Source organism: Solanum dulcamara, chromosome 11, assembly GCF_947179165.1.
Source record: "Solanum dulcamara chromosome 11, daSolDulc1.2, whole genome shotgun sequence".
Classification (NCBI taxonomy): Eukaryota; Viridiplantae; Streptophyta; class Magnoliopsida; order Solanales; family Solanaceae; genus Solanum; species Solanum dulcamara.
The window spans coordinates 48,639,279-48,658,346 of NC_077247.1; the positions used below are offsets into that span (position 1 = coordinate 48,639,279).

General features: G+C 34.2%; 2 protein-coding genes and 1 pseudogene across 2 annotated transcripts; 1 reads left to right on the forward strand and 2 right to left on the reverse strand.

Moving 5' to 3' along the window:
* Positions 1–2,433: 2,433 nt before the first annotated feature.
* LOC129874395 (uncharacterized) lies at positions 2,434–3,880 on the reverse strand (annotated as a pseudogene).
* A 1,975-nt stretch (positions 3,881–5,855) lies between these two features.
* LOC129874620 (uncharacterized) lies at positions 5,856–10,347 on the forward strand. Its single transcript, XM_055949933.1, has 6 exons — positions 5,856–6,266; positions 7,456–7,635; positions 7,844–7,925; positions 7,998–8,105; positions 8,353–8,511; positions 9,972–10,347. Exons 1-6 carry the CDS (start codon positions 6,015–6,017, stop codon positions 10,166–10,168), a joined length of 978 nt encoding a protein of 325 aa, XP_055805908.1. The 5' UTR covers positions 5,856–6,014; the 3' UTR covers positions 10,169–10,347.
* A 158-nt stretch (positions 10,348–10,505) lies between these two features.
* On the reverse strand, positions 10,506–18,755 carry LOC129874618 (beta-galactosidase 6-like). The gene is made up of 19 exons (XM_055949930.1): positions 18,320–18,755; positions 18,115–18,210; positions 17,442–17,554; positions 17,275–17,341; positions 17,030–17,122; positions 16,661–16,804; positions 16,324–16,412; positions 16,140–16,245; positions 15,972–16,059; positions 15,741–15,859; positions 14,528–14,692; positions 14,130–14,329; positions 13,744–13,850; positions 13,258–13,367; positions 13,013–13,117; positions 12,210–12,320; positions 11,714–11,925; positions 11,278–11,605; positions 10,506–10,887 (listed from the first exon to the last, which is right to left on the reverse strand). The coding sequence occupies exons 1-19, from the start codon at positions 18,479–18,481 to the stop codon at positions 10,777–10,779; spliced, it is 2,526 nt and encodes an 841-aa protein (XP_055805905.1). The 5' UTR covers positions 18,482–18,755; the 3' UTR covers positions 10,506–10,776.
* Between the last annotated feature and the right edge of the window lie 313 nt (positions 18,756–19,068).

Sequence of the window (19,068 nt, forward strand, 5' to 3'; positions counted from 1 at the left end):
TGAGAGAAATGAAATTGTAAGATACAAGGCACGCCTTGTTGCACAAGAATTCTCTCAAAGACCCGGGGTCAACATGAAGAATGATATTCACCTGTCATGGATGTAGTTACAACTTACCTTTATGGTTCACTTGATAATGAAATTTACATGAAAATCCCAGAAGAATTAAAATTGCTTGAAACATGTATTAAGTCTCAGGAGATATACTCAATCAAATTGTAATTATCATTATATGGTCAGAAACAATCAGTGCATATGTGGTATAATCGCCTTAGTGAGTACTTGATAAATGAATGTTATATAAACGATGTCATTTGTTCATGTGTTTTTATTAAGAAAATAGAATCATAGTTTGTTATACTCGTTATTTATGTTAATGACATAAATCTTATTGGAACCCCTGAAGAGGTCCAAAAGGCGATTGAATATCTAAAGAAAGAATTTGAGATGAAAGATCTTGGAAAGACAAAATTTTATCTAGGTCTGCAAATTGAACATTTAGCAGACGGGGTCTTTGTCCACCAATCTGCATATACTGAAAAATCTTAAAATGATTTTATATGGACAAAGTACATCCATTAAGTACTCCAATGGTTGTCGATCACTTGAAGTGGAAAAAGATCAATTTCGACCTCCAGAAGAAAATGAAGAACTTATTGGTCCTGAATTACTATATCTCAGTGCTATTGGTGCACTTATATATCTTGCTAACGCAACCAGATCTGATATAACATTTTCTGTTAATTTGCTAGCAAGGTATAGTTCATTCCAATGCAAAGACATTGGAACAGTATCAAACATATTTTGCGATATTTAAAGGGTACCATTGATATGAGTTTGTTTTATACTAACAAAGGCTGTGCAAACCTTATTGGTTATGCAGATGCAAGTTATTTATCAAACCCACATAAAGCTTGATCTCAAACAGGCTATTTATTTACATACGGAGGAACTGCTATATCATGACGATCTACAAAATAGTCTATTGTTGCTACTTCTTCAAATCATGTTGAAATAATAGCAATTCATGAAGCAAGTAGAGAATGTGTGTGATTTAGATCGATGATACAGTTCATCAAAGAAAAATGCGGCTTGAAAAATGATGTCAAAGTACCATAGTTATATTCGAAGACAATGCCGCGTACATAGCTCAATTGAAATGTGGCTTCATAAAAGGAGACAGAACGAAACATATTTCACCAAAATTATTCTTCACACGTGATCTGCAGAAGAATAGTGATATTAATGTACAACAAGTTCACTCGAGTGACAATCTTGCAGATTTATTCACAAAGGCATTACCAACATCAACTTTTGAGAAACTAAGGTATAAGATTGGAATGTGTCGTCTCCAAAATATCAAATGATGTCAAAGTACCATAGTTATATTCGAAGACAATGCCGCGTACATAGCTCAATTGAAATGTGGCTTCATAAAAGGAGACAGAACGAAACATATTTCACCAAAATTATTCTTCACACGTGATCTGCAGAAGAATAGTGATATTAATGTACAACAAGTTCACTCGAGTGACAATCTTGCAGATTTATTCACAAAGGCATTACCAACATCAACTTTTGAGAAACTAAGGTATAAGATTGGAATGTGTCGTCTCCAAAATATCAAATGAAGTTTACATCAGGGGGAGTAAAATATGCGCTGTACTTTTTTTTCCTTAACCAAGATTTTGTCCCACTAGGTTTTTCTGGTAAGGTTTTTAATGTAGCAGCACTCAAGGCGTATTATCAGATGTGTGTACTCTTTTTTCTTCATTAGGCTTTTTTTCACTGATTTTTTTCTAATAAGGTTTTAACGAGGCACAACATCTATGGGTGTTCAGAATATTTGTTCTTTTACTAGAATTTTTCTTTTACATGGACATTCAAGTGGGAGTATTATAAAGTATTATCAGTGGATGTTCCATTAATTAAATGGACCACTTAAATGGCCAAGTTTCCCACCTTTTGTCTTTGTCAATTGGCTATAAATATAACCATATTTTCAACAATGAAGAACACACTAAGAAATCTCTCAACTACCTCTCTTTCTCTTACTGTAATTCTTTCTTGTTAATTTGCTAAGTTAATTTGTTTTATAACATAAAATATACAATTAGGTACACTAACCTAAGATTAAGAAAAAAGAATACCATATCATATATAATTCATCTCATGAATATAAAATTGTTTAAACAGAACATTATATAGTCTCTTGCCGTGAATAACTTTTTACTCCCCTTATAATCCATTAAGTAGTACTATTTAATTAACATACTTTGTTGTACTAATCTTTACTAAGTCTACAAAAGGTAAAAAATATTCTTCATTAGACTCAAAACTCAACTAATACGAAACATTAAAATAAAATAATCTTGTTGAAACATGTGAAAAGTGTGTTCAGAGAATTAAGGAACTAAGAAAAGCATTTGTTCACGAAAGCTAATCAAGTTGCTGATAAGTTAGTTAATTTGAGTCTAAACAAAGCAAACTAGATTTAACATAGATAAACAAGGCAAATTCATGAGAACAAACAATGCTGACATGTGATTAGTAAGACCAAAAGATCATTTCTTGCACACAATTCCATTTCCACCAGTGTAATCAAGAGAGCCAAAGTCCATTGGTGAAGTTCTCTCAGCAACAATATTTCCAGGAGTGAAAACAGTACAAGAGTTGCAGTCAGCTGATAGAAGTGAACTAGTCTTGTACTTGTCATCACCACCAACAACCGCCATATCGACCCCTGACTTAGCTGGATTCTTGAAATTTGGCTGGTAAGTCCTGCCAAGGATGCCTTCAACTTTTGGAGACAAATCAAAGAACCTGAATTGCACTTCTAAGTGAGCAAAACTATCATTTTTAGGTATTCCATAACTATGTATCGCGTTCTCTTCTTTTGTCACAGGAACAACATTGGCTGAGATTTCCACAATTTCTTGAACTGTAACTCTTACACTGTTTGTTGCTGAGGTCCTTTCCAGTTCAAGATAGTGGTCAGGGGAATTCCATACCGATGAGTGGCCTGTTGGAACATTAAAACTCATTCCATCATAAGTGAATCTCAAGTGATCAGCTTCTTGATCCCAATTTGCTGCCTTGGTGGCTTCAAGTGTGAAGTTATGTGAGCCAAACATGAGGCCTAAAGCTTGGATCCATGTAAAATCTCACGTTCTGCTAGCAGGATGGAGACCAATGAAACGAGCATTTATTTGAACATTAACATCTGAAATTAGGCTGAAATGCTCGTCTTTTTTGCCATGGAAGTAGAAAACAATCCCATCTCCTCCTATGAAACGAGGATAGTAACAAGCTGCACCAGGACCATCACAATTTGGTTTTCGTTCTGTACATACAGATGTAAATTAAATTTAGTAGCATATTGTATTAATAGATATTAGTGCTTCTTCAGCTAAAAAAGATCAAAAAGTATATGTGTTGAAAAAAAGTTACTTCTGCATACTGCTTCACATTTGGGAGAGTAACAGTCAAGAAAACACTCTTTAGCATATGGATCTTTCGGGTGAATTTCAGGGCACTCAGAAGGGCAAGTTATGTACTTGAGATAACATTTGCTATAACGTTTATAGCACGTGACGCGCTGAGGTTTAACATAAGCTCCTTGTGTTTCTAACACCATAGTAGTATTAACCAACAACAGAAGGATAGCTGCAAATTGAAAGCCAATTAATGGATTCATTTTTTGATAATTTTGGATGATGAAAGAAGTAGTGAGTGATGTAGGAAATTATCTCTCATCTATTGCTTCTTATATAATGTATAACATTTAGATACAGAGATGAAGCTACTTTTGGAGACTTGTTATCTTCTTCTCTAGGTGCAATTTGCACACAAATGGAGAATGAACAAACTTTGGTTATTAGAAGACTTTTTCTGCTGCCTAACACTAGTGTTAAATGGCCAAAACCAAAATGCATTGCATGGAAAATATCACTTGGTGTTTGGTATGCATCCTTTATATGACTTTTCTTGTTTGGGGGTGGAGGGGATTGTGAGGGGGAGGAGCATATTTTGACCAGATTATATATATATATATAGGCGTAAAGATGATTTATAAAAAAAAAAAAAGTGTCAAAAACACACTTTGAGTTTCATAGCTAAATTATTGAGAGTGTAAGTTTCATATCTAAAATAACATTAATTAGTTTGAGAAACACACACCTCTTTTTTATTCCACTCTCGTCATGGTGTGTGCACTATACCCTCTCTTTCATTTAAAAAAAATTATCACTTCACACTCTGCATGGACAAAATATTTCACATTAGCAAAAATTAAATAAATTATTAGAATTAGTTAAAATTAAAAATTGAAGTATTACTATTCCCGGCCAAAAAAAATATAACATATTTTTTTCTTACCCCACTCCACCACTTTCTTTCACCATATCCCCACCCTACCCCATCCCACCCCAATTTTTTAGTTTTATTTTTATTTATTAAATTTCTTTTATAAAATTTCTTACTTCATCTCCCCTCCCCCCACTCCCTCCCCTTCAAATAACAATTTAGATATTTTTATTTTTAATTTTTTTACCCTGCCCCACCTAATCCTCCGCTTTTAATTTTTTTTCTTGTTTTGTGTTAGATATATATATATATATATATATATATATATATATGATTTTAGGAAAATATATGTGCATATCTAACACAAAATCAAAAAATCAAAAATAAATATAAATTAAAAGCAGAGGGTTCGATGGAGTGGGTATAATTTTATTTTTTTTTAAAAATAAAATAATAACATTTTTTTAGAAAGGAGTGAGGGAGGGTGTGAAGTATGAATTTTTAAAAAAAATTTAAAAAATAAAAGGATGAGGATTGTTGTGTGTGTGTGTGTGGAGGGGGGAGGGGAGAGGTGGTGGAGTGCGTGAACGAAATATTTTAGATTTTTTTTTAAAAATAATTTCTTTTAAAAATAATTTCTTTTTCGGATAGAAATACTTTAGTCTTTCACTTTTAATTAATATTAATAATTTATTTAATTTTTGTCAAGGTGAAATATTTTATCCATGTGACAATTATTTTTATAAAAAACTAGAGAGAGTAGAGAGAGTGTATTTATTACACACACCTTTGAAGTGTATTTATCAAACTAATAAGTGATAGTTTATGTATGAAACTCACACTTCCAATAGTTTAGGTATAAAACTCAAAAAAGGGTATAGTTTAGGTGTGTTTTTGACACTTATTTTTGAAAAAAATTGTATATGATTTTTATAGCAAACTTATGACATTTTTGCATGAAGTTTGACTTGTCAACCTCAAACTTTTGATGACAGTGGATGAAGTTTCAGACGTATATATTCGAAATTGAAAGTAGTTTTGCTGAATTTTAAACTGCCAATCGTTTTTTTTGCAATTTTATCACGAGCTTCACATGGTAAATCAGAAATTTTATAGCTAATTTGAGATAAATATAAAAATTAACACACATGAAATTTCTACATTATTTTATGGTTAATAGCTATTATTTTTTTAATCTATTTTTATAGTGTAATTTTATTTTTTAAAGTTTCATTTGAATTGGAGTAGATAAAGGAGAAATAAGAGAGGGTAACAAGGCGAGAGAAATTCATATTTCACCAAGAAAATGAAAATTCACGTACTTATTGAGATTCCCCTTTATAATTTAATGGCTCATTTAATATGAATGATAAGTAATAACTAATTTTAAAATTAATTTGAAGATAAATTTATTTTATATTTAATTAAAATAAAATGAGGAGATATATAACTTTATCCTAAGAGTCATGTTGAGATTGTACTGTTACCTTTATCCAACCTTGAAGGTGGAACAACAATCGTACTATTAAAAACTATAGGGGTTGACGTTGCCACTAGACCAAAAATAGAGGTTTCAAGAACAAGAATCGACACAAAATACTCCACTTTACTATTCCGGAGTATTCCGATATGTATGCAAGAAAGTCGTGTAAACCTCTCCAACTCTTCACAAAACCTGAGTGAGTAAAATTGATTGTGATTAACGAACGATGAAGGCTGTGGCAATCACAAGCCCCGGTGGTCCAGAGGTGTTGAAGGTACAACAAGTGGAAGACCCACAAATCAAAGATGATGAAGTCTTGATTAAAATATCAGCTACTGCCCTTAATAGAGCTGACACCCTTCAACGCCAAGGTAAATACCCACCCCCTAAAGGCGACAGTGAATACCCAGGTCTTGAATGTTCTGGAACTGTTGAAGCAGTCGGCAAGGACGTTACTCGATGGAAAATTGGTGACCAGGTTTGTCTGATTGCACTTCCATTTCAAAAAGACGTCAACTTTATTCTTGAAATTGAGGCATAATTGTTGTTTGGTATTGTAGAATTGTTATTTTTCCTCTTAATATATGACATGGAGGAAGTTATATGTAAATGCCTAAATGATTTCGAATCTATGAGGACTTGGCTAAGAAAAGAACACAAAGGAATGAAAAGATCCATAATACCAACAAAATGTTTTCTTGAAAAATGTTCTCCACGAAAATAAGTGGATTGCTTACTTTATCTTCTTGTGTTCGGTGGTTAAGCAAAAAATATTATTTTAAAACTATTTATATATAATGTAGACAAATATTATGGAAGATGGTGGTGGGGAGGAAGAGGGGTGTGGGATGAGGTGTGTTGGAGGGTGGGGAGTCACTAGTGGAATTTTTTTTCCCTATTTTATTTTCGTCATTTTTAAGGAACTTGTTTTCATAGAGAAAATGTTCTCCAAAATATTTGACCAATCGGACATGGGAAAAATGGAAAACATTTTCTAGAAGATGTTTTTCTTCATACCGAGCACACCCTAAGCTTAGACATTGTTGGTGCTCTTATATTTGCTTAGAATAGGTAAGATTTAGAGAACATTATTGAGTATAGGAATAAAATGAGCCCCAATAAAGCAGAAGGGATATAATGACTCATATATCTTGATTCCACCTTGTTTGAGATTGTGGGGTAGTTATTGCTATTGTTGTTGTATGGGGTAAAATATTTCCATTTCATTTGTGGTGCTTGGTTTGACATAAATTTGGTAGAATATAATAGTGGTGGAAGTGGGGATAATTAAATACAACGAGAGGAAATAATGTCTATATCTTGATAAGTAAGATTAAGGGCTTTGCAGTAGGAGTAGAGTGCAAAACGACCTCCACCAGTCAGGGACAAAAAGCTTCTTGTTTCAAGATGAAAGAATTTCCTTGAACAGTAACCTGAATAATTTTGGACTAGTCCTTGTTAGTTAGGGTAGCAGTTAATCCATTAACTTCTTGAAGTGAAACTAGTACAATTTTGAGTTCCTGTTAAGCCTTAGCAGGAGACATTACAGTGATGTTTTTATGAGCTTATATTCTTTTTCTTTGTGGGTTTGGAGAGTACATTTCTATGTATTGTTTGAAAGGGAGTTTTGCTTAGTGCACTGATGATGTAAAAGCTTCACTTAACAGGTATGTGCTCTCATTGGTGGAGGAGGTTATGCGGAGAAAGTAGCTGTTCCTACTGGACAAGTTCTTCCTATTCCATCAGGTGTTTCTTTACAAGATGCAGCTAGCTTTCCTGAAGTGGCTTGCACTGTTTGGTCAACCATTTTCATGACGAGCAAGCTTACCTCGGGTGAAACGTTTCTGGTGATTAGATAGACCATAGCTATTCTTTAATATAATTTGTTGTTTAGCAGTAGTTCTTTTTTCTTTCACCAATGCAGATTATCAGACATTTAGTCAATTGGCACAATCGTTTGGGTAGTATCTTCACAATTGAATCTTTATATCCCTGATTTCCGTGGACTAAGATCAAGTATGTGAAATGACTAATAGCTACATGTGTTACTTTCAGATACATGGGGGCTCTAGTGGAATTGGTACCTTTGCCATTCAAATGGCTAAGTGCCTTGGGGTCAAAGTTTTCATCACAGCAGGTTCATGATGATATCTTATCTCATTATGGAACTGAAATCATTCAGCTAACCATGTCAAATCTCGTTAATCAGGAAGTGAGGAAAAACTTGCTGCATGCAAAGAACTCGGGGCTGATGTTTGCATCAATTACAAGACTGAAGACTTTGTTACACGCATCAAGGAAGAAACAGGAGGGAAAGGTAATCATTCTCCTAGGCATCATTTGTTATATTAGAAACTAGGTCTTCTTGATAAACAAACAACAACTACGCCTCAGTTCCAAACAAGTTGGGAACTAAGTCTTTGTGATATCAATTAAAATTCGAATATGCATTTTTCTGGAGAAAATTACGATGGTTATCATATATCTCATGGGGCCAGCAGGAACCACTCAATTTCTTCTCATGTCTTACATTAATGATATTCTAATTTCAATGTTCAACACAGGTGTTGATGTCATTCTAGATAATATAGGAGGTCCATACTTCCAACGAAACCTTGACAGCCTCAATGTTGATGGTAGGCTCTTCATTATTGGTTTTATGGGAGGAACAGTGACACAAGTAAATCTTGGCTGTTTGTTAGCAAGACGCCTGACTGTGCAGGGTAAGTGCAGATGTGCTCTGATATATTTGGAATTAGAACTTCTATGTGAAATATATTATTAAGCTTGATATGGCGAACTTGTCTGCGTAATACTCCAACAAGAATGCCCTTATTCAACTGGAAGAGAGAAATCTCAAGACACTCTACTGTAATTCCAGTTTCTTTTTATTCCCCCCTCCCTCCCGACTAGCTCAATGAGTGGGCGGAGAATGTATTCATATAGTTGCACATGCCAATAGCTGACTTTCTAAGGTTTAGTGTTCACTTGACATAGAGTGTAGATTCAGTTGGTTAATTCTGTGGGGAAGCAATAGTTCTCAATTCAGCTGCAATTCTAAGAATAGGTACAAGAAACAAAGCAATCTAATTTACCCTGATATCTTAATATTATCTAACTTCTCTTTCTGCCGCACTATTTTGGTTACGTAAATTGCTTCTACTTCAATGAAGTTTATATAAAGCATGTTGCCCTCTCTCTCTCTCTCTCAATGTGTGTGTGTGTGTGTATCCAGATCCTAGTGTCTTCCAATTTGCAAATGAACTGTCTTGAAGTCTCAGTGTTCATTGCCTTGTTGATATCCCTTATTTTGACCGAGTGGGATCAGAGATGCTTACTTTTGTGATCCCATGGAAACCATGTTTTTGTATCTTTCTGCCATTTTATAAGGTTCTATCACATATCTTACCGTGCTCCTTCATTTTCTTCCTCTCACTTCACTTCTACTGCTGTTCTTCCTGTAACTTTTGTTCCTTACAGTAATCAGCCTCACTCATCTGACATCTCATTATCAGTCCTGGCTTTCAACCACCAGCCGTGGTTTATAATATTCTGGTGACCTTCTTTGGACTCAAAGAGTCAACTGACATGCACTGACCTACTTTTATTTATTTCAGTAAGGGAAATATGAGATAGTGTAGCAGAAAGCAACACAAGCTCTTCTATTATTGGCTTTTATTAGATGGTATAGTTCTCAAATTAATGTCAAGAGAACTCAAATATTGTGATTCATTTTTCATATATTTACCTTATAAAAAAAAAGAAGGCGGTTTATCTTTCATGTGAAGTTGAGCTATATCTCTTCTTTGCAATCCTCATTTAGTAATTCTTCATCAACTTGGTCGAATTTCGACCTCTTTCTACCGGCTATCTTGTTATGGTTTGTTTGCATTCTGAAATATGAAAATTATTAGTCCAGCTCTCTCATTCTCGCATAATCCTATCCAACGTGTCCATTCCCTCCATGTACTAGCTAATCCTTCTCTTAGTTGAAGACTCCTTAATTGATATCTTTGAGGGAGTTCTCTTTTCATAGTAAAGTGCATAAACAATTGGAGAGAAACAAATTCTTTTGGAGTGTTGAAATCTAGTCTCGTAGATTTTTCTCTCTGAATGAATGACATGGACCTCTTTTTGGATTGTGTTTCAGTAAATTTTATGTCGATTTTTGACTTTTCTACAGCTGCTGGCTTGCGTAGTAGAAGCGCAAAAAACAAAGCTCAAATTGTGAGAGAAGTGGAAAAGAATGTTTGGCCTGCAATTGCAGTAGGCAAGGTGAAACCGGTGGTGTACAAGTACTTCCCCTTAGCAGAAGCTGCCGAGGCTCACCAGTTGATGGAAAGCAGCAAGCACATTGGAAAGATTCTGCTTACTGTTTAAATGTTGTAAAAGAGTGATTTTCTTGTTCTTAGTGTTAAAATAGCCTGTAAGCATGTACTCCCCCCCCCCCCCCCCCCAAACCAAACCAAACATCTGCTGCATGTATTATACTTGCAAAGTTCCAATAAAACAAACCTTTTTATGATTTCCCACTTTCCATTATTTTTTTGCGTGAAATAGATTTTCTTTTATTACTGGTCCCTGAGAAGATGAGTCTCTGCTTAATCTGGAGATCTCAAAGTAGAGTCCCTGCGACAACATTTAGTTTGATACCCTACACGTTTAGTTGTAGTTACCAATTTCTTGTCTATTTCCAAGTACAGTACAGAATACAGACTGGAGAATGAATTTGCATGTCATTCCAGTAATAGAGCAAAAGTCATGAACACAGAGCTGAAAAAAGAGCAAAGGTTTCCTTATAATGCTCTTTGAATCATCAAGACTATTGCTGTACTGATGTACTATAGATTCCAAGTTGCACATTGAAGCTGGCTGTGGTTGAAATAAAGACTATTACCTTTGATTGCTAGAAGCAGAAAATTTGACAAAGAAGGTTACCATGCTAATCCAATGACTACACCTCCTACCAGAACCATAGAATTTGATGACTAAACACTGCAAAAAGCTTCAACAGCGAGACTTTTTAATACTCCAGGACATGGGTCACCAAACTTAGCCATTGTAATAGGAATGGAACATCCTGACTTACCAACACACCCCTGCATAGTCATTCAAGATTTTCAGATCCAAACATACGAGAAAAGACTTTAGGCTTAACTCAAATCCAAAAACTAGCTCATGAAGGAAATAGGAATTGATGGGTCTGGTTGTGATACCATGCGAAGAAAATTTCAAACACAAAGTTTAACTCAATCCCCAAAACTAGCTCATAGCTCATGAGACGAAACTTTCTCCAAAGGGAAAATAAGGAGATCAAAACCCATTCCCACAACCAATGTGGGATCTATAAGTGATAATTCTTTGATAAGGTGTACACAACATAGTCTTTGTTCAAGCTCTGATGACAACATTTTTAGTAGTATATGGGGATTTTCTGAAGTCATCACCAATATATGCAGAAACGAATGAAGAAATGCTAGTAATATTACCTGATGAACTATTGATAACACATCCAAGTGACAACTCCCTGGAATGAATGCTCCACAATCTCCTGTAGGAGTTCCAAAGCTAGCAAAATTAACTGCAGTGATAGTCCAGCCTTGTTCACAATTCAATCGCAATGAAGGTTCTTGAGACGTAAGATCTTTATTTGGGTTCCACGTATCAACTGGTGGAGGATCTGACTCAGATACATGAGCACAAATTTTTTGCCCAGATCGCGTTGAAAAAGATATTTTTGAAGGGTCACCACCAAGTTCTTCATGCAGCACAAGCAGGTTCTTTCCAGGCTTTAACCAACTGCGTGGTACATGATACCTAATATGAAGGTTTAATGGTTAGTACTCAGTGAAATCAATTTGCAAGAAGGATCATGTCAATGCAAGCATCATGAGTAAAATGCATTAGCCACTTCTATCAACTCACAGCACTTGAGCAGGTTGACCACATTTCTTCAGACATTTCCATGAATCATAAGCTCCTCTGTAGTCACAATTATTGGAACAGCCTGTTGAGGGTGAACGATAAGAAGACCAGTATCTCCCTACATGCTGCCCATTTACCCATGCTTGACCTTTACCCATACTGGATAGATTTATCGATACAGGACCTCTTCCTTCTGGAGGAGAAAAGCTAGTCTGGAAATAAGATATCCAGAATCAAGACAAGAATACAACAGAAGAAACAAATTTCTTTATGCTCATCAGATGCTAATTCCAAATAAAGGGACTACATGCAAGAAGCAACTAATTAGCTCTCTTGCCTTCTCTTTTCTTCAGTTATTGTTCATCCATTGGACTATGGGAATGGAGAGAGAGAACCAGCATAGGCATTAACTATCATTCTATTCCTAGAAAGGTACCCAAATGATAAACAGTTGACATAAAACAAGTGAACCAGAAATACAAGCAATTCTACATACCTTGTACCACATCAAACTCTGATTTATTGGGGCAGAATTCCCCTGAATCCACAGCGAACTATTTGCAAGACTAACTTTATCAAGTCCAAGGTACTCACCTTCAAGTCCTACCTGAAAATAAGACAAGTCTCATATTATCCTTGTGATCTTACAATAACAAAGTCATAACCTTCTAACATTACAGAGAAGAAAATACCACCCCCAAGCGAATCTGGAAAAAGAAAAGAAAGTCTGCCGCCAAAATCTTTTCTGTCCTTAGCAAGCTTGTTTTTGTAAATATCAGAGGATCATGAAATTGGAGGACACATTTCCTCAATCAATTGACAGCATATAATCCAACTATTGCCCTTTTATATCTTTTGGTTGCATCAGAGTGCTGACCTCAACTAGTATGCTAGAAGAAAGTTAGAAGCTAAATTTATAGAGCTTCTTCCTGTAAAGTACGACTGTCTGTACTGAACTTCAAAGTGTTCTAACTTCCAAGTGGTAATCACGTTGAGTGTACTTTTGACATGAATTTGGTGAAATTTTATACCAATAGTTATTCTACTTCATTATGCCTTTACACAAAGTTCTTTAATGTTCTTTTTACAAGACACATCTGAGCCAGTGTCCCACATCTTTATTAGATTTTCACTGACTTGTTACTTCCTTTGTCCCTTTCATAGAGATCCTTTTTTGGCATTTGAATTACTTAATACTCTAATTTTATAGTTAGGAAGGTGAAATCATACTTAAACGAGAAAAATAAAATCTGCATAACATGGACATAATAAAAAGGATTTGTTTGTCACATCAAGAACCTGGTAGATCCATTCTGTAGAAGAAAAATTCTTGGAATTATTCAAATCACTGAAGATAACAGAAAATACCCCTGCTCCAGAGATGTCAAACCATGGTCCATAGTTCTGGAGAATCACATGATAAATGAGAAAGAAACAATGTAATCGAAGTAGAAGCAATAACATTCATGATTGAAAATAACTTCAACAATATGTGCTTCAACATGCAAAGCATTGGAAAAACCTATTTACTGAGATGGACTTACCTGTAAACCAACCATCATGCTCAATATGTCCACTGTATTGTTTCCTTGCTTAAGATGGATTTTTTTTCTTAGCACAAAGCCTGCATCATCGTGATTACCGTAGCCAAATCCTAAAAAAAGGTACCAAATCAGCTATGTTAGCACTTCTCTGTAATGTTGAAGGTAAAAACTAGAGCATATCAGTCTTCTTCTTGGCTCCGTTGTGTTGTGTGAACCGCCTCATTTAGAGCTTAAACTATCATATAGGGGACATTGAATTTTTGCTTTTCATGGGCCGAGCACATGATAAGTTCCTTATAAAGGGTAGTAGTGAGAATGAACTAGGACCTGTACTTGCTCTAATACCATGTTGAGTTGTATGAATTGCTTCATCAAAATACTTAAATCTATCAGAAAAGTACACTTTTACGTTGCTGTTAAGATCACTGTATTCTATCTAAGTTATTTAACACGGTTATAGGAGTAGAGATTAGGTGAGATAGTTACCTACTGATTTCTTGTTTACAAAAACAAGAGCTGCATGTCCTAAACTTCCAATAATTAACTGCAATTCTCTTGCTTTTCTCTTGTTAATGTTCTCCTCCACTTTTATACTGGCAAGAGAAAGAAAAAGCAACTTAGATATATTACATCAATGAAGTAAAGAGCTTATCATATTGAACAGATGATTAAACCAGAGAACCAAGGTGGGGTTCTTTAAAAAGCAAAATAAGATAAATCACTTTACTAAGATAACCAATTTAATTTTACAGATGAAGAATATTGGTATGCCCTTTAGTTTCTCATGGAAGCCAAATATTATCATCTTCAGATCAGCTTCTTCAGTTAAGAAATGTAACATAACAATGACAAGTGAAGGAAAAATAATTTACCTTGTTGTATACCAAAGGAAATCACTGGCATCCTTTGTTGTATTTATCTGCTCTAGTAAGCGGGGTGATGCAAAGGAATGATTATTCGCGATACCAACTTTTTCTTTGTACCAGCCCCAAAGATCTGACTCCAGCAAATTTTCAACCTTAACTGTGTTGTGAGTAAATGATGTACTTCCTGTTGTTTTCTGTGAAACAACCTTTTTTCATTATGAGTAAAGGCAAAATGAATTGTTAGATAGCAGTAGCGAAAATTGAGGCAAAATAGACTTCAGTAAAGCTTCTTAAGAATGAGTTATTCGTTCACAGTTTCATGTTATAAGCAAGGTGATCAGGATATTCTATGCATTTCTAGTGGTTGAGTAAGAAAAATTGATGTACGTATGTGACTGCAGTACCTTCGCCGTGTTGAATATGACATTCTTACAGTCTGGAAGAATGCTAACAGACCAAGCAGGAAGAAAATATGACTTCCCATTAAATGTAACATTTGCATCTGAACTGTTACCATAGTTAGCAAGGAAGGCTGCACAGTCATTGGAGGTTTTGTAATATACATGTGCCTGTTATACATTTCTGATGTGTCAAAATTAAAAGAACAATTCACATTGATCCAACATTAAAGAATATAGTTATTCATAGACTGACAAAAAAGCCAATTCAGATAACTCTGAAGATGAAAAATCAGATATCTAGCGTGCAAGAGGTGTTAGAATCCTACATCGGTCAACTGTATGAGCTGAAGTTTTCTTATATGGTATTTGGACCATCTCCAATCCAGCACCAAATTTTCCACCAAAATATTATATTTGACATAAAATTTGGTGTTTTGATGATCCAACTTGGTGTGTTTGTGTAACACTATTCATCATACCAATTTTACTTTTTGAATATTTTAATATTATTTCATTATACAATATTTTTAATTAAGTATTATATAAATTGTATGTTTTAATTAAACATTTCATTATTTTTATGTAATATGTTTATAATATTAATTTTAGATTAAAAAGTTAATTTGTTTATAAATTAATTTTTCTATACATGACTTTTTTAAAATTAAATTTATGCTAATTGTACTATAAATAATTACAATTAACCTTTACAAAAATTAAATATGCAAAGATATAAATTGGTGGACAAATAATACAATGTATTTTAGAATTATCGAAAATAATAAACATTCAACAAACTGGTAATTGACATTCATCAAAATTGAAATATAAAATATATAATAATTTTAAAGAGTACAACAAAACATAATAATTTGTGTTATCCATTATTATGTATAATATGCTAGTAATTTATATTATTTAAAAAATTATGATATAAAATTATTTCATGTTAAACAACTACAAAAGAAAATAATATAAAAATTATATATAGTGAATGTTTTAAAAAAAAATTATTTTATAAAATAAGAAAATATAAATAAAATATGAAATAATAATAATATAATAATAAAGAGAGAGAAAAAGATTTCTTTTTGGTGTAAAATTTGGTGCAGGGTTTAGTTGAAACACTCAATTTAGTGTTTGGATTGGAGATGCCATTAGACAATTTTCACCTTTTAGGTAACTTTTAGAGTTGAGTTAAACGTGTGTCGTTTACCTCAAGTTTCAGACCAAGGGACAAATGAGTTGGATCTGCATTGACCAAATACTCTTCACAATGTTTTATCGCCTTGTGTAAGTCGCGTAGGTGACCCCATTTTGGCTGACTTATGAAACCTGTATCAAGTACGTTCGATTAGATTTAGATTAGATTGAGAACCTTAAAAAAGTAGCTTTAGGAGATGCTTATATAGGTCAAATGTTTCCTCTTATATTTAAGATATTATACCATACTCATCTATGGGGGCATCATAGTCGTAACTTGTTGCTACTAGAGGACCACCTGCTGTTCGACCAAAATTGGTGCCACCAAAATACTAAATAAAAAAGATGTCAGAATTAATCCCAGAAGACAAGATCAAGAACAACATATGTGAATATTAACATACATATTTACCATGTAATAATTTTGAAATGTTCCACCAGTTTCAAAAAAGCGTGCAACAGCAAAAGCTAAGTCTTCAACAGGTCGATAAGGAGCAGGATAACCAAATGCAAGGAACCTGCAAAACAAAACAACACCTTGCAAGTGATGAAGGAAAAAACCATGTCACAAGTCAGAGTTCCGGAGGATGATTTACCATCCAACGTAGTTTTCTGTCCACATCTTTGGCTTGGATGGGGAATTTGGAGTGAAGCGATCACAATAGAATCCATTACATGTGTTTATCTGCATAATCAGCGTGTTTGCGGTTATCACTTCACATTATAATTGTCCTTTTCACTGTTGGTTTAAGAAGCAAAATTATCAATGGTAACATCAGCAGGAAGTTACAGTCAGCTCTTTTCTGCAGAACTAACATCAACAGGAAGTTTAACGAAAATGTTTATGATATACTGCAAATGGTACAGATTATCGAGGAATAGACAGTAAGGTAGTTGGTGGAATATGCCATCATGAACATCATAAACACTTACAACTGAATCAGGTGCATCTGCTTGTGCACACATCACCCAAGGGACAGTCGTATTTAGACTAACAGCAGTTTCTGCAGCCCATTTTACATATAGCTCTCCGCTCACTCCATATGCCCACTCAACATTTCCGTACTCATTTTCTACCTGTTAAGTGGATAGATCACTGATTAATACAAAAGAGGGACGAATAGAATTGGAAAAGAGGAAGGTAAACTATCAAGTAATAAGAGTGGACAATCCAGGAAGAAGATCTAAAATACCACAAAGATATCCATTATCGCATAATTGGAAAAGAGTATGATACATTGAAAGTAACAAGAAGAGGTTACATGGTGAACTATGAAAAAAAGAGAGGGCGGATTAAACAACCTGAGCAAGAATAATTGGACCTCCTTGTGTAGCAAAGAGGTTCTCATCCTTCATAAGATTGACAATCTTGGCGAGAAAGAGCTTCATTTCATACTGCATTGAGAACAATACACAGGTTTCTTGGACTATTGAACATTTAATAGGACCAAATAATTGAAAAGAAACACAGAAAATTGAAAAGAGGACAGGGTAGTCCTTAGATAACTATTCTCCAAAGCAAAACAAGATTATTGGTCAACACTTTCCTTAAAAAGTTCATTTGTTGTTCGAAACTGTATTCCAGGGATAAAATGTAGCCACATAGGGAAGCCCCTGTTCAAAGAACAGATGGAGTTATTAAAACAAAATATTGAGACCCTGTTAGGATGTACATGATAAAAATAAGAAAATGAGTTTGCTGTGATGAACTAACCCATAGTTCCATTCAGCACAGGCATATGGACCAATTCGGAGATGCATGTATAGGCCAGCTTCTTGTACTGTCTTCACAAACCGTACAAGGTCAAACCTTCCTTCAAAGTAGTACTGCAAGTGTCGGAAGTTGTAATTACTTATAGAGATAATGAAATATGAATTTGTTAGCTATGATACTATTCAACTTGTCACGAGATCACAATTGACAGATATTCTGCATTAAGAGATGAGAAAGTAAATGTATGAATTACGAAGAAACACCAGAAAATGATTCTTCTGGACCAGAATCACATTTTGTAAGAAAGCTAGCTCAAGGAGCAAAGAGTATCATACTAAACGTAAGACCATACACATCACGTCAATTTCTGCAGTAATGAGGAAAAAGCAAACGTCAAACCAACAAATTATATGAACTCAATGACAGTTTATTCCCCAGAAAAGCTTTTCTAGCTATTTAAAGAGTTCCTTTTGAGGTGAAACTTTGAAATAGTCATCTATGAATCCCAATTCGTCTATATGGCTCCATTTAAGCTCATCTCTGTCCAATATAATATGAAACTTTGAAGCAAAACTGAAGTATACTAAATACCAATTAGTCATAAGCATCGTAAGGAAAAGCAATCAAACTCGCGGTTAACACTTAAAAACACAAAATAAAAAAGACTCCATACCTCTCCTTTGACAGGTTCATGATAATTCCAGAAAACATAACTCTCTATCACGTCCAATCCTCCTTCCTTAGCCTTTCTAATGATCTCTGGCCATATCTACATTCAACCAGAAAACCCCTTTTTAATCCATGTTACATATTGTCAAACTGAAAATCAAGAAGAAAAGAAAACACCCCACATTGCCATACAAGAAGAAAACACTCACTTCAGGTGTAGTTCTTGGATAATGTATTGACCCTGATTGCAAAATTCTCCTCTTTCCATCGATAACTAATGCCTTGTGATCATAAGTTACTGTAGTTGAAGCCCCTCTTTCAAAAACTAAAACCATAGACAAAATTAGTACCACCAATTTCTTTCTTTCCATAATTCAGATGGATGGTCAGAAACAAGAATAGAGCAGTGACTTTATAATATCCAATGATATTTTTGGACCAATAATTGTTGTAAGGATGATTTTGTCCTTAGTAGGTGTTGTTACTGAAAAAAGGTGAATCTTTATTAGTTTTCTCCCCATAATTTTGGACTATAACTTTGGAGTCATTGAGGTGGTGATGATTATGTATTACCAAGATTGTATTCAAGTGATGTCTTTAGTGTTGATTAGAATTTCAACAGCTAGGCCACAAAATATGAAACAAAGAGAAATGTCAAAATTCAAGAAGCTACATATAAGGTAGATTGAATCAGACAAAATGGGGGTCCAAATATGTAAACGTTAAAGGTGTATATATTCACAATTTTACATATTGTGATTGTCATTCTAACAATGCATCAATTATGTATGTAAATATGTGTATTTAAGTTTCATTTTCTCTCTTATTTTACGGTAAATAATTAAAAGATTATCTGTGCATATCTAAAATGAATTCTAAAGTTTGTTTGCTTACAGAAATCAATTTCAATTTACAATAAAAAAATACTTCATCTTTTTTTTAAAAAAAAAAAATAATT